This window comes from Mytilus californianus, unplaced genomic scaffold (genome assembly GCF_021869535.1).
Source record: "Mytilus californianus isolate M0D057914Y unplaced genomic scaffold, xbMytCali1.0.p SCAF_3, whole genome shotgun sequence".
Taxonomy (NCBI): Eukaryota; Metazoa; Mollusca; class Bivalvia; order Mytilida; family Mytilidae; genus Mytilus; species Mytilus californianus.
In genome coordinates, this window is record NW_026262679.1 from 30480642 (window position 1) to 30494642 (window position 14001).

General features: G+C 31.8%; 1 protein-coding gene across 6 annotated transcripts in view; it reads left to right on the forward strand.

Moving 5' to 3' along the window:
- The window catches only part of LOC127734325 (transient receptor potential cation channel subfamily M member-like 2), a 571123-nt gene that overhangs the window by 276051 nt on the left and 281071 nt on the right, over positions 1-14001 (forward strand). For 4 of the 6 annotated variants that reach the window (XM_052244163.1, XM_052244166.1, XM_052244167.1 and 1 more), the window contains 5 exons: positions 1515-1814; positions 5963-6158; positions 7423-7582; positions 8295-8494; positions 10953-12194. In XM_052244163.1, coding sequence (XP_052100123.1) covers positions 1515-1814; positions 5963-6158; positions 7423-7582; positions 8295-8494; positions 10953-11023 — 927 coding nt within the window. In that variant the 3' untranslated portion in view covers positions 11024-12194. Of the gene's footprint in view, positions 1-1514; positions 1815-5962; positions 6159-7422; positions 7583-8294; positions 8495-10952; positions 12195-14001 lie in introns of those variants that run through there. The other 2 variants (XM_052244164.1, XM_052244165.1) reach the window with 2 other exon arrangements.

Below are 14001 nucleotides of genomic sequence, written 5' to 3' on the forward strand. Positions count from 1 at the left end.
GTGGAAATCATCTATCCCATCGCACTTCAAATGAAAGGTACAGCAGAAACAGTAGAGTGTGCCTCATACATTTTTGTATCTTGACATCTAGAAATTGACAATAAGGCTCGGTCGATAATTCACTTTTACGACATAAGAGATTATTTCAACTTCCCAATGACATATGAACAAACCATTTTTATGTAGCAAAATTACAGCATCGGTTGCATATATATGAAGTTTTATATCTACCAGTTGATAAAAAAATGAAAACAACACGCTATAAATTTCATGCGTCCGAAGCGCTTTTCTAGATTTACCTTCATCAGGAACGCTCTAAGCCGAATATTTGAAAGCCAAGGATGTACAAGGACCGAAAACGTTGAAGACCTATCAACCAAAAAGGACATAAAAAATAACAAAATCCATCTAAGGCCAACTTTGCCTGAGGGAGTTGAAACCTTAGTTTCTGTATAATTTCAAAATGTATAAACTGGCAATTTTAGATAATTTTTGATAAATCATGTCAGTACCGAAGTACTGACTACTGAGCTGATGATACCCTCAGGGACTTATAATCCACCAGCAGAGTTATCGACTCAGTGCTGTAAAAAAAAAGAAAACAATACGTTATAAATTTCATGCGTCCAAAGCGCTTTTCTGGATTTACCTTCATCAGGAACGCTCAAAGCCAAATATTTGAAAGCCAAAGATATTCCAGAGCTTGAATTTTCTATCATGTTTACTTTATAATGGGTTTGCTGCTGGCATCAAAACAATTACATGAAGGGCTCCAAGTGGTGAAGTAAAAGTTATCATACGATACAAGTTAGTTAGTCGTTTTGGAATATCTGTGTCACAGATGATCAAGGATTTATTTCAACTATAGCACTCGACATTACCCGATTTTACTTACATGATCAATATGACGGTGACACAGGTGAAGAGGATCTGCGCACCCTTCCGGAGCACCTAAAATTCCTCTTAGTTTTGGTAAGGTTCGTGTTGCTCACTCTTTTGATTTTATGTTGCGTATTGTAAACTGTTGTTGGTCTTATTGTCGTTTTTCGTTTTCTCAGGGCGTTGCCAGTTTGTATTAATAAGTTTGACTATTATTTTTGTGTCTTCCGCATCTCTTATAAAACAAGGGATTGCAGTGTCATAAATTTCAACTTATCTTTATACCATTAAAAGCTGTATTTACTACTACTGATTGCATATGAATACAAACAACCTTCACTTCCTGAGCATTGAAAAAAGAATTCTGTTTCGACATGGTAAGAAACAAAAATTGGTTTGATTGTAGTCGAAGAAAATAAAAATGTGTTCATCTGTTGAAAACATATCTTTAAACCAATATTAGAAACATTAACCCCCACCTTTTTAAAGTTTCCCTGAAAGCAATGTATAAGAAACCGAAATAGACAACTTGAATTAACTGAATAACACAACGAGTATTCCATGAAATATTGAATCACCCAATTATCAGATGTATTATCGTCAGAAATAATGTGTTTGTATTTTTTTGTTTTCAGGTTTGGAAAGATGCAAGTTTTGTAACGAAGATGAGTAAATCTACACATGAAAACACATTACGTCATTCACGGTGGTATAGACTGAAGAAATATTTATTTAATTTCTGGAATATCCTAGATGTTCTTTCATATACGCTGACTATCGTGGCTATATTTGTTCGTGTGTTCAGGTCAACAAAAACAAACAAGACTTACAGACGTTTTTTCAGCATGAGTCTGTTTGCGATGTACATGCGATTTCTTCATGTCCTATTGATGTCAAGGAAACTTGGGCCAAAAATTATCATGATCAAAGAAATGGTATGTCACTATAAAGTAATCAGTCACTGCCTACATTCACATTAATTATGACATTCATGCATGTAATTTCCATCGAAAAACAACCTTAGGGAATAAATTGCAGGTCAGAGTGATTTCATATCGAATCTCGCATTCATATAATATTCGTGCGTCCTAAGCGCCTTTCTAGATTTACCTTCATCAGGAACGCTAAAACCTTAAATTTCAACGCAAGCATTTGTAAATATACAAAAAATCGTTAAAAATAATATGACAAAAATGAACCGAAGAAATAGCCAAATTCATCTAAGGTCAACTTGCCCGAGGGAATTGGAATCTTAGTTTCTTTTAATTTATTAATTTATCAACTGGTAACTTGGACCAATCAAGTAATATTTCACGTTTAACGTTTGCTGTCTATTAACTGTTTAGTGTAAATTTCTTTGTTATTTTGGTAGCTCTTTGAAAAATATAAATAGTGGAAAGATGATGCAACCAAAACCTACTTTAACGTTTTTTTTTTTTCGTACATTGACTGTTCAAACAATGTTTAATTTGTTTGAAATACTAAAGGGTTTCTATCTCATGGCATAGATAGTTTTAGCCAGATTTTGCACTCTCTTTACGAAAATGTTGGTATTCAATGTTCTTCAATTGCACTATCAAATGGGCCTTCTTACTTTTCGAATTGCACACCTTTATTGAATCTCAATTACATGCACACGTACATTATTTCGCACGTCTTGTGTACGAAATTACAAGCTGTGCATTCATTACATAAATGTAGATTAAATCAACCTTTGTTGCATGTCTGATCCTCCTCAACTTCGTTTTTGATTTTTTGCATTCAACTTTGTTGATTCGAGTGCCACTGATTCATATTTAGGGGATGAAATGTCCATCTGGCGTATTGAATTATAAATTTGATTAGTTTTTACATATGTTTTAAATGGACACTTATAAGTGATAACCATGTGTTTTGTTATACGGTCGAAAAATGAAGTAAGATTTATCTGTAAACGTGATATCTTATCTATACGAATTTTGTGTAAAACATTATTTATGTTTAACTTTCATTTCTATGTAGCAGTAACGAATACTGTATTCAAGCGGCGTCTACAAATTAATTATACATTTCCTAGTTGATACGAATTTCAAGAGCGTGTGTATCATATCATGAATTAGTTATTTGTATCACAAATGACCATAGATATTATGTTCAAATTGCCATAGCCAGAGTCCCGCCCTCTCTGGTCGGTTGTGAATTTAACAAATGCGATTTATCATCGGTTTAGTACTTGTCATGAACAACGGGTGCCAATATTGAGCCAGGATCCGAGATCACTCACGATTGTCTTGCGTTTTTCGAACCAGATCTTTTAAACTTCCTTGATAGTTTGCACACATATTGATGTTGTGCATCTCCCATTATTGACTTAATTAGCAATGCTTCAGATCATTCAATATTTTGTATTTCTGTATAAAAATATATATATTCCGTCGTTTGAGGAACATTTTGAACAATTAGGCATTTCGAATGATTACACCGTATTATAAAGAATACGATTATTGCAGAATTGGTTGTGTCACATTTCATAGGATTTCAGGAAAGCAATATTTTAAAAACTAAGGCAATTGGAACATTTAAAATTTAAATGTAAATTTTCCTCCCGTGATGGACATGTTACGCTTGCTTTTTGTTATGGAATGTTATTTGGTTCGCTATACTACAGTTGCGTCTCGTATTTAAGGGACAATTTTGTTATTCATAGGTTCAATAAATACTAAAATTGTTCATTTTTCTGTATATGGTTGGTTTGAGCCTTACATATTATTATACATTCATGTACTAATTATAACGTTGCTTTAATAAATATTCTATGAAGTTTTTGAACACATGAAAACATATGAAATCATATGTTGCATATTTTTTCGTGTGCAAGAACCGATAGAATAGTTTTTGGCGCGTTATTTTTTTAAGAACAAAAATGTTATAATCCTGCTATATGCTCATATGCCTGTCTTAATCATGATCATCGCCTTTTGTCGTCATGTCTTATCGTATATCGGGTTTTATTTTCTCGTGTCCTTAATTTTCACTTTGTTCGCGGACGCAAAAGATCGCGAAATTTGACCCCTCGTAAGTTTCCATGTAAATTCCAAGATGTATCGCTGTTTCAGCGTTTCATACATATATAGTCATTATATTGTTAACTATCGAGTATACGCCAAATTAATATGTAAGCTATTTTCATCCTAAAAGTTAATTAAATTATATATCAAATAAGCCTTTTGTGTTCATTGACAGATCACCAAAATGTGCATATTCAATTAGAATCTCTGTTTTCATAATCATTAAATTGGCTAATCATACATATTATACCTTTCGGCAACACAGTTACATGTGACTAGTTCAAAATGTTAATTAGCGACGATCTATTGATTGTTGTCATATTCCGAACTCCGAATTCTATATATTTCAGTTTGTAGTAATTGTATTTATTTGTAATCGATTATCTCTTATTTAATTCATTTTATGTTGTTTACATCTTTAAAAATACAATACAGGAATTTTTTCGCGTGTATTTTTCCATTTATCAAAACTTATACACAGTGAAAATTTAACCTCCCCATTTTTTCATCAAATCGCAAAAAAATACGATGGCAAAAACAACCGGTATCTTAATGCGTTTAGTTATTTATGGAATTAGCTATTAATGTCAGATCTTTGTTTGTTTCTATTAACTTTTAGATACTATATACTATGGACGATTTAGTGTTGATTTATTGTTTATTCATAACGACTCTCTTAGCTATTTTGTGTTTATGGGTTGAAATAGATCATGCAAGTCATAAATTTGCCAAAAATGTTCACATGCCCGTGGCCTTTATATCTGATTTTCATCCCGAGCATTAGCTATGTAAAAATGACAACACATCTATGGCTTGGATGAATTATTTCGATTCTAATAAAACATACACGGTAATGTTTTTCATCCATATGATTTTCAACCCAAACATTTTCAATTTTCAATTTACAATTTATTTTATTGGCTACTATTTGACGTAAAATCCGCAGTTGGTTGTCGTAACTAAGGAGTAAGCTGCCATATTGACTTGCTGCATTTCATTAATGTGCCATTGAGGCAATATATAAGAAAATGAACAACAAATATTTCAAAAACTCCCTTTTAAAGATGCATTTTCAAAATTTGAGCTGTACAAGAAAAGTGATAACTTTCAGCTTGGGAGATTTTATTCGTATGACGTAATATTTAACGAGGCGTCAATGTGTTAAAATCCTTCATGAAATTTTGCGGAATTTTATTTTATCTTAATTTTATATATTTTTCTAAGCTTTGATATTTTGTTCAATTTCAATTTTCTTTGAACATTAATATCACAGGCATTCGTGTTGGGCTCGAATAGATAAGCTAAGTCGACATTACGTAATTACAAAGATGACGATACATGTAGATTTACACGGGGTAACTTTTAGCCTTTAAAAATGTGTACAACTGTGAGTCTTCGCTAACTATAGTAATATCGAGATCTTATCACGCTGCTGTTAAGAAAGTGAAAACCCACATCTTCATTTTACATTTTGATCTTTATGATACTAAGTGTTACGTTATAGTGAAAATAAGTGTCCATTTCTGAAAAAATGGAGTGAAGCCAAGTGTTTTCGATGGGACATTTTTATTTTCTTTTATTGTACTATACTAGAACTTCACCCACAAATTGAAAAATCGATATTAGAACTTAAAACTTTAAACTTGGTCTGCTTAACATTTTGAATGCCTTTGCAGATATTTGAATGCTTAATTCTCATCTTCGAAATAAAGTGCCGACTTTTGTCATCATTTTCCGCAAAGTATATTTGACCCCTGTGTTCATTTACACGGTATTTTTTTCACTTTCCCATTTGGTCAGATTCTTTTAATCATTTGCATTTGCTTTGCAAATGATTTTTTTAATTGGATAATTAGACTGTTTTTCCTTTTTATTATATTTTATGATATATTGGAGTTCAAACTTGTGTATCGTTACTTTTGTTGACTAGTACAATGTAGTAAATATCACTTTTTAGTGAAAATGACTTTTATTAGAAAGAGACTATTATTATGTTTTTTTGTCTATTTGCTAATCACATTATGATGCATTTTCAGTTAAAGGATCTCTTTCGATTCATTGGAATTTTATTTGTATTTATGATTGGTGTTGGGGTACTGTATCATGCAAATATGTACCCAGCACACACAGATATGTGGAGTTCAGTAGATTGGAAGTACTGGAGAATATGGAAAATCATTTATATTCCATACTGGCAAATATATGGTGATTCTATGTTGGAGAAGTTTGACGGTAAGCTTTCAGTGTATAAAAAAACAAACTATAAACAAAAAAAAGATAGGTACCTCTTACTGAAATCTTAATTTTTCTGACCTAGTTACCCGAGAGATCAGAGAGTAGGGCACATTCTAGGTGTTAATCTTTCAAGTTGAGTTTAAATTCCAATAAGGTGAGATAGATGTTTTTTTAAGTACTAAAAAGCTGCTTTACAATTTCGGGGCTTAAAACATTGAAATTACATTTGTAATAATGGCGTTTAAATTCTAACATTAAATTCAAAGAAAACAACACGAACTACAAAAACTGTCGTTCAATAGTAGCATTAGTATTTAGATATGAGCTTTACACCTTACCCAAAAATTATTTTTATACCAACGTCTTATACAAAGTTATTGGTGTGGTTCAAATACTGAATTTTTTGGGTATGTTGTTGATCTATATAATGATGCTCATTATCCCATTTACGATTGCCTTTTCAGGTAAAATATATCAATTTCTGCATGTTAATGAAAGTCATCACAGTGATATCATAATCTATATTTCGACACTAAAGTATTAAAAAATATATATCATATTCATAGATTAATAAAATAACATAATTTTAAAGGGATTGAAGAATCTCGTTTTTGTTAATAATTTTAAGGACTAGAGAATGCTCCATTATACCCTGCTTTTGAACGTGTCTCACTGACAACAATATGATTTAACTTTATTTGAAGATAATTATCTTAATTGGTTGTTTCCATTGCGTTACTAACTTAAAACTTTTATTTATGTTAGTACAGTACCTGATGACATATTTTGCAGTTTTCTAACTGACTTAACAACTGTTAAAGCACAACCACTATTTTTGAAAATACATCATTATCTCATATCTTAAAAATGAAAATCAAACGAAAATAAATGTAGTTTATCGATGATTTCACTAATGTGTCTTTCTGTTATTTGCAAAAGAATATGATTAAGGAATATAGTCCATGTATTCATTATTATTCGTGGTATATCCTTTTTGTAGGTATTGGTAAATCACGAATTTAATTGTGTTACGATACATTTTCTATGGGCTTGTACGGCAGACTTTTGAAAAACTACGAAATAAAAATATCCACGAAAATACATTTTTTCTCAATCGACGAAATTCGGTATTCATGAAAATAAATTGATGCACAGAGTATGAATACAGCAAACATTATTGAATTTTCCCCACTTATTGCTTTCAAACATCGTTTCCATAAAGTTTCAAGGTTGTGAAAATTCCACAATCAAAATATTTCAGAAAATAGTAATACGCCATGTACCACAATACAGAGCGAATGGGAGAATAATCCTGACATGGAACGGTGCAATGAGTATGATTGGATACTTGTTGTAATTACTGCTTTGTATATGTTGATGTCAAATCTCCTCCTTGTCAATCTTCTGATAGCAGTGTTCAGGTTTGTTACTTTTTGTATTACAAGCAAGTTCAACATTTCCCGAAAAAAGATTTTCGATTTAACATTTAAATCGTTAAAAATTATAATCTGGGGTATTTTTGCTATTTTACTTTAAATTCGTCAAAGGCTATTTCAAACGTCTCTACATCATTGCTATATATAAAAAGAAATATGAGGCGTATGCTAATTTTTGCAGTTGAATTTGATCTGATTTGAAGACTATATGTTTGTTATAACATTTTACGTATCTGACTTCAATAACTAGTTTGTCGACACCTATGTTTCTTAGGCCTTAATTAGGTTGAAATCCGTACGATTATGTCAAATTAAACAAAAATCCCATTTTTTTTTTGAGCTATTTGAGAAGTAAAAATCAACGCTTTAGAATAACTTTCGCACATGTTTACATCAATTTAAAACAATTTTTATTATGAAACATTGATTTTAATAATCGAGGCCAAACATTGCCCTTACCGAACTTACTCCTTAAACTGATAAGTTGTGTATCTTCTTTGATGTGAATTACTGTTGGTTATAATTATTTAATGTAAATATTGATTAGAGATGTCACAGAGAACGTCTTTCATTCGATACTTTGACAATTTTAAAAGTATTACGTTCTCGTTGTATGGGGAAAACATTTCTGCAAAAGCTTTTATTCAAAATAATAACCCGTATCTCTAATGCTATATTTGATGCTACTTACCTTCAGCTATCGATTTGAACGGGTCCAGGAAAACTCAGAGAAATTGTGGCGATATTTGAGATATGAAGTCATTATGGATTACCGAACTAGAATACCTGCTCCCGTTAACCTTGTGATCAGACCAATATACATCGCATACAGATTCATCAGGTGGATTAAGAATCGAATAAAGAAGGACAAAAAACAAGACGAAAAAGCTGCTTCTTGTGAGTATGTTTTAGGTGTTAATTGCCTTTAATTATTAAGTCGACAATAAGGAAATGACAAATTAAGGTCACAAACAGAAATTGAGGGAATAGCACGAACTATAAAAAGGAGCGAAACCGGGTGCGTCGGAAGAATAAGCATCTCCTGCTATGCATGCATTTTCCACTAAGCGAATACACACTTTGAATTCTGTCTAAACTGTTTAATGTATACTATACAAACATCTTATTAAATTCTAAGCGGGTAGGCTAACATAAACAACATTGCTGATATATATGCTATTTCTAAGTGAAAAAAATCCAGATATATGTACATTTCACCTTTTCCAATAGTAACTTGTACAACAATTTATAATGCAATGTGATGAATAACGAATATTTTGCTTTAAAACGGCAATTTATACTGTTTAAGGTCGGAGTTAAGGCACAACGTTGCAAATTTGCAGTCTCATTTACGCGATTCATTTTCCATAATCTATTAAAGGTTTGACGGTGGCAAATATGAACAATGTTATCTGTACGTTCAGAACCTTTGCAGCAACTCATTTATAACGCATTGGTTATCTGTTTATCTTGAGGTAAAAATTTAAAAATTCAGATATATATATATATAACATCTAATGAGCGCTCAGGTGTTCCGATGACGGTGGTCATTTTCGCATTTTACGCAAAAAATATAAATTGTGGTCATTAAAATTCATTGGCAAAAGACTTTGACGAGAGAAATATAAAGTTTCGACTTCGTCCATTTTGTTTATATTTTTGGTTTCCCGGACTGGAATTGCTTACCACAGTTTAACTTTAGCAACACACGTAGTCAGTTCATTTTTGTTACAAAAACATTGCGGACTTTGAAATAGATACTATTAAATGTACAACTGTCTTGCTTTTTTGAAGCGTCTGTCACCATTATAAATTATGTATGAAAAATATTTTTGAAACCCCAGGAACAGTTTCTTCTTATAAGTGATTGGAATGACAGTCTAATTCACTTCATTTATTTAATAGTTGTAAAAGGTTTTGAACTAGCTTTTAGTAACAGTGTGTACTTTAAGGACGGTATTTTGTGTCTTTAGTCTTGTAGTTATTTTCTTTGGTTTTGTCCATTTGCTTAGTCAATCATTTGTAAACTGATTATACAGTTTGTTCTTATGGTATGCTGTTACACCACTGTCTAAGGTAAGGGCATGGTTGAGCTCTCGAAAACATATTAGACACCGGCAAATGATGAATGCACATGTCCTTAAACAGGAGCCTCGAATTCAGTGGTTGTCGTTGATGCTGATTACAATATATTTTGTTATTGCTGGTACATTTATCATGATGTTAGTTTTCTTTTTTGAATTGTTTAACGTGTTGGCATGCATGGGCCTTTGATAGATTTCTATATACACCTCTCATTGTTTGATAATTGTGGTAGGTTGCACTATGTAATTACAACTATTTCACAAATTACGCCTCTTTTGGGGAGAAATTTGATATTCATAGATACTTTATTTTGTTTACCTACTGGTTCCCATATGATCTATATGCTTCATCTCGTAGACACACTTTGAATATGTTACCAGTTTAAATAGAAATGGATAGCGGCCAAATTGAATTCTGAGGAAGACCAAAAGTGAAGGGAGGTAGTACAGAATTTTCTTTTAAGTTAAACTCTTAGACGTTCGAGGCATACATGTATACGTGTTGAAAATATGCCACACAGCCCTATATTTTGACCTTTAAAAAAATAGTAGTGCATATAAACTTTCCATTCTAGGATATAATTTTTTCAGAAACTTCTTAGTAAAGGTGGCACAGTTTGAGCCATAAAAAGAGTTCCTATGGGAAATTGCATTGTCTATATTTACAGAAGTCCAACCTGAAGGCTGTATTGTGATCTATAATTGTTATGATCCACGTCATTTGGTTTCTGGTTGATCGTTGTCTCAAAAGCAATCATACCAAATCTTTTCTTTTATATTATTTTATTAAAATATATGCCAAGAAATCTTTTACAAAATCATGTAAACTTGACCTTTAAAAAATTTCTTTAAAATTTCACTGCTTTTTTTAAATCGTTTGCAATCAACATTCAAATCTATATACAGGATAGTTTTCTGATCCATATCAATGTATTCGTATTGACGATGATATTATATGTAAACAACAATGGCCTTTTCCCGTCTTGACGTAAATGACGTCTTTATTCAGAATCAATGTTATTCTAAGCAAGTATTCTAAGAAACAGTCAGTCAGAGATTCAAATATTGAGTTTATTTTGTAATTTTTTGATAGCGGGGTACATATAATTTGTTGACTATTGTGATAATTATTTTTGCTCCATGAACCCTTTTATGTTACTTAATGGTAAATCATGTTATTGGAACGGACAGTTTTTAAGGTTATTATTTTAACTAATTAAAATCAGATTTATTTTTGAGATCCATGCACTTATCATTTTATTTCTTTTCAGACAAAAGAGAGTTAGACAAGATCAACACTCTCCAGTCTTTGAATGCAATTAAATGCGTTCATAATTTTTAAGATGGCTCACAGAAGAAAAATTATACCTAGTGTATTAAACAGATCATTATGAACTTATATGGAACAAAGAAATATGGAAGATACAAGAAAAACAAGATGGAACATGAAACATTAAATCATGGATGAGAAAATGAATATACATAATATGATATACATGTACATAGCTTTACACAACCTTGAAATTGTTTTAGATCACTCGAGACATTTTTCATTTTGCCTTTATGAAGTTTTATGTATGATTTAAAATGCATTTATATGATGTTTATGATGCTAATCTGTGTTATAACGATCCTAAATCAGTAGTCATGGAGAGTTAATTTCTCGTGTTTTAATTGTATATCCCCATTTTATTCTAAAACTGCCTTTAATTTCTACCCAGATATTATTCGTATTGATATTCATGAAGAATAAAAACATTGTGAGCGAACTGCATTAAGATGAAAACTGGCTACGACATAAACTGCTTGATTTAACGGTGTGATTAGATTGGAATTATGACACGAAACAACAATGGCGAAAAGAAAATATCGAATGTAGTTAAAGAAATAAAAAAAAATGGCCTTATTAACTTTTTTATTTGAGCGTCACTGATGACTCTTTTGTGGACGAAACGCACGTCTGTCGTACAAAATTTTTATCCTTGTATCTATGATAAGTTTATTGATAGTCAATCCGTTATATCAATTGCCCAGCTGAACAATGTAAAAACGCATTTTAAGATTTCCGTGAGCAGAAACATGAGTTTCTTGACATACCTTTTACGCCAAAACTCGGAAAGCATAAATGAGGTGTTATAGCTATAAGTTACTTCCCTTTTAAATTGTTATATATTCCTGGGTGGTTTTTGATTGCATGCAAATATTTCAGTTTTCTTTGCCATATTTTTATTTAATTTTCAAATATCGCAAAGGAACGACATTTTTACTTTTAATATTTTTTATTTGATATCTGCTTATTTTGTATCTTTTTTATTTTTGTTGACCATTTTGAAAGAATTTTATGTGTAACTGTTCTTATACATGCGTGATTGTTCCTGATGAGAGTGAGTGTAGAAAATCGCTTTAGGCGAATATATGGAACGCAACAGCTGTCTTATGTGGAACTCTGATATTACTTTATGTTGTTTTATTATTACTTGATGATTTTTTGACTTTACTTAATATGGTTTTGACATTACGTAATGTTGTTTTGATATAACTCAATATGGAATAGTCATTACTTGATGATATTTCGATATTACACGATATGGTTTCGTATTGACTTGATATAGTTTTGTCATTACTCAATGTGGTTTTACCATTATTTAATGTGGTTGTGTCATTAGTCCATGTGGTTTTAACATTACTCGATGTGAATGTGACTTAACGTTATGTAGTTGTTTCATTATATGATGTTGTTTTGTTATTTCGTAATGATGATTTGCCTATTCTTTATATGGTTTTAACATTACGTAATGATATTTCAAAATTTGCCGATTTTACACTACATGATGTGTTTGTTTCATTATTTGATGTGGTCCTGTCATTCTTTGATGTGGTTATCCCATTACTTGACGAGGTAAAATCACGTGATCATTTCGGAAAAAAATATGTTCTATTTTTAAACAGATTTCAATATGTCGTTTGTTCAATGTGCTTTGGATGGGTATCGCTATCCATTGAGTTAAAGTTCAAATTAAAGTTCGAATGGTTGTGCAGAGTTATTTGGTATGAAAAAGAGGAACGGCAGATAATGATTAGAAAAAAAGTACTAAAAAGATTACAGTATTTCGGACATAATTGGGATATCACCAAACCACTTGGTGCTGCCGTTTTTGTTTCCATTAGTTCTCAAATGGGTGCAGTATTATAATAAATTTGTAAAATATTCCACGGAACTCTGTGTCTCGCCTGATATTGCTGCTGTAAGTGTAAGAGCGTAATGTTGACCGGCTGTACATTTATAGATACATTTATTGGTAAAAACAAAATTTAAAAAAAAATGTTTTTCAGTAGATGCTTTTTTTTTTTGATAACTCCCATACAAGTTTTAAAACACTTAATGGCGGTGTACAAATTAATCATGTCAAAACAGTTTAATTCGGTAATATTTAACTAAAAAAGACTGTATGGTTTTTTACCATGAGCAAAACCCATACCCCATAGTAAGGTATAAAAGGTCCCGAAATGAAAAATGTAAAAAAAATAGAAACCTAACGATCTAAACGATGGAGACGCCGACGCTACTATCGACGACGAAATTTCGGTTTGTTGTGTCTCATAGAGACATCATACATTGATGTCGCAGGCTCGATATAAATAAAAAGGGGGGGGGGGGGGCTCGGACTAAGCGAGAAAGCAGCAATACTATAAAATAAAAATTCTCCGATTTATTTTTAGCGTGAATGATCATTTGAACATATACGAATATCAACCTTTATTTTTAGCAATTGGATATCCTGATCTACCTCGCACTAATTGAAAAAAAAAAACTTTTTGGAATATCTGTTTCAAATGTGACGACGGATATGTTCCAGTTGTCGTAACCATAATACCGTCATCTTTTCCTCGAATGTGAACTACCAAATAAAACCAAATCACTGGGTTTGTACTTTCACGAATAACACGACGGGTGCCACACGTTGAGCAGAATCTCCTTACCTTTCCGGAGCACCCGAGATCACCCCTGATGGATTTATATTACCCAGTCATACCAATCAATTGAGTCAGCCAATTGAATCTGTTTTTTATGCCCCTGCAAACTGAAAGTTGGGGAGGGGGGCATATTTTTTTACCCCTGTCAGTCCGTCCGTCCGTCCTATTATGGATATATAGTTATTCCGCATAACTCCTCCTACAGTTTGAATCCTAGGAAATTTTCTCTTTACTGTCTGTTTGTACATATATTGAAAGTTTGCATGTGGTCAGGGTTTTGATTTTTATCAATATTTGCTCTTTTGGGAGATAGTTGAACTTTGTCATATTTTGGAAAATTTACTT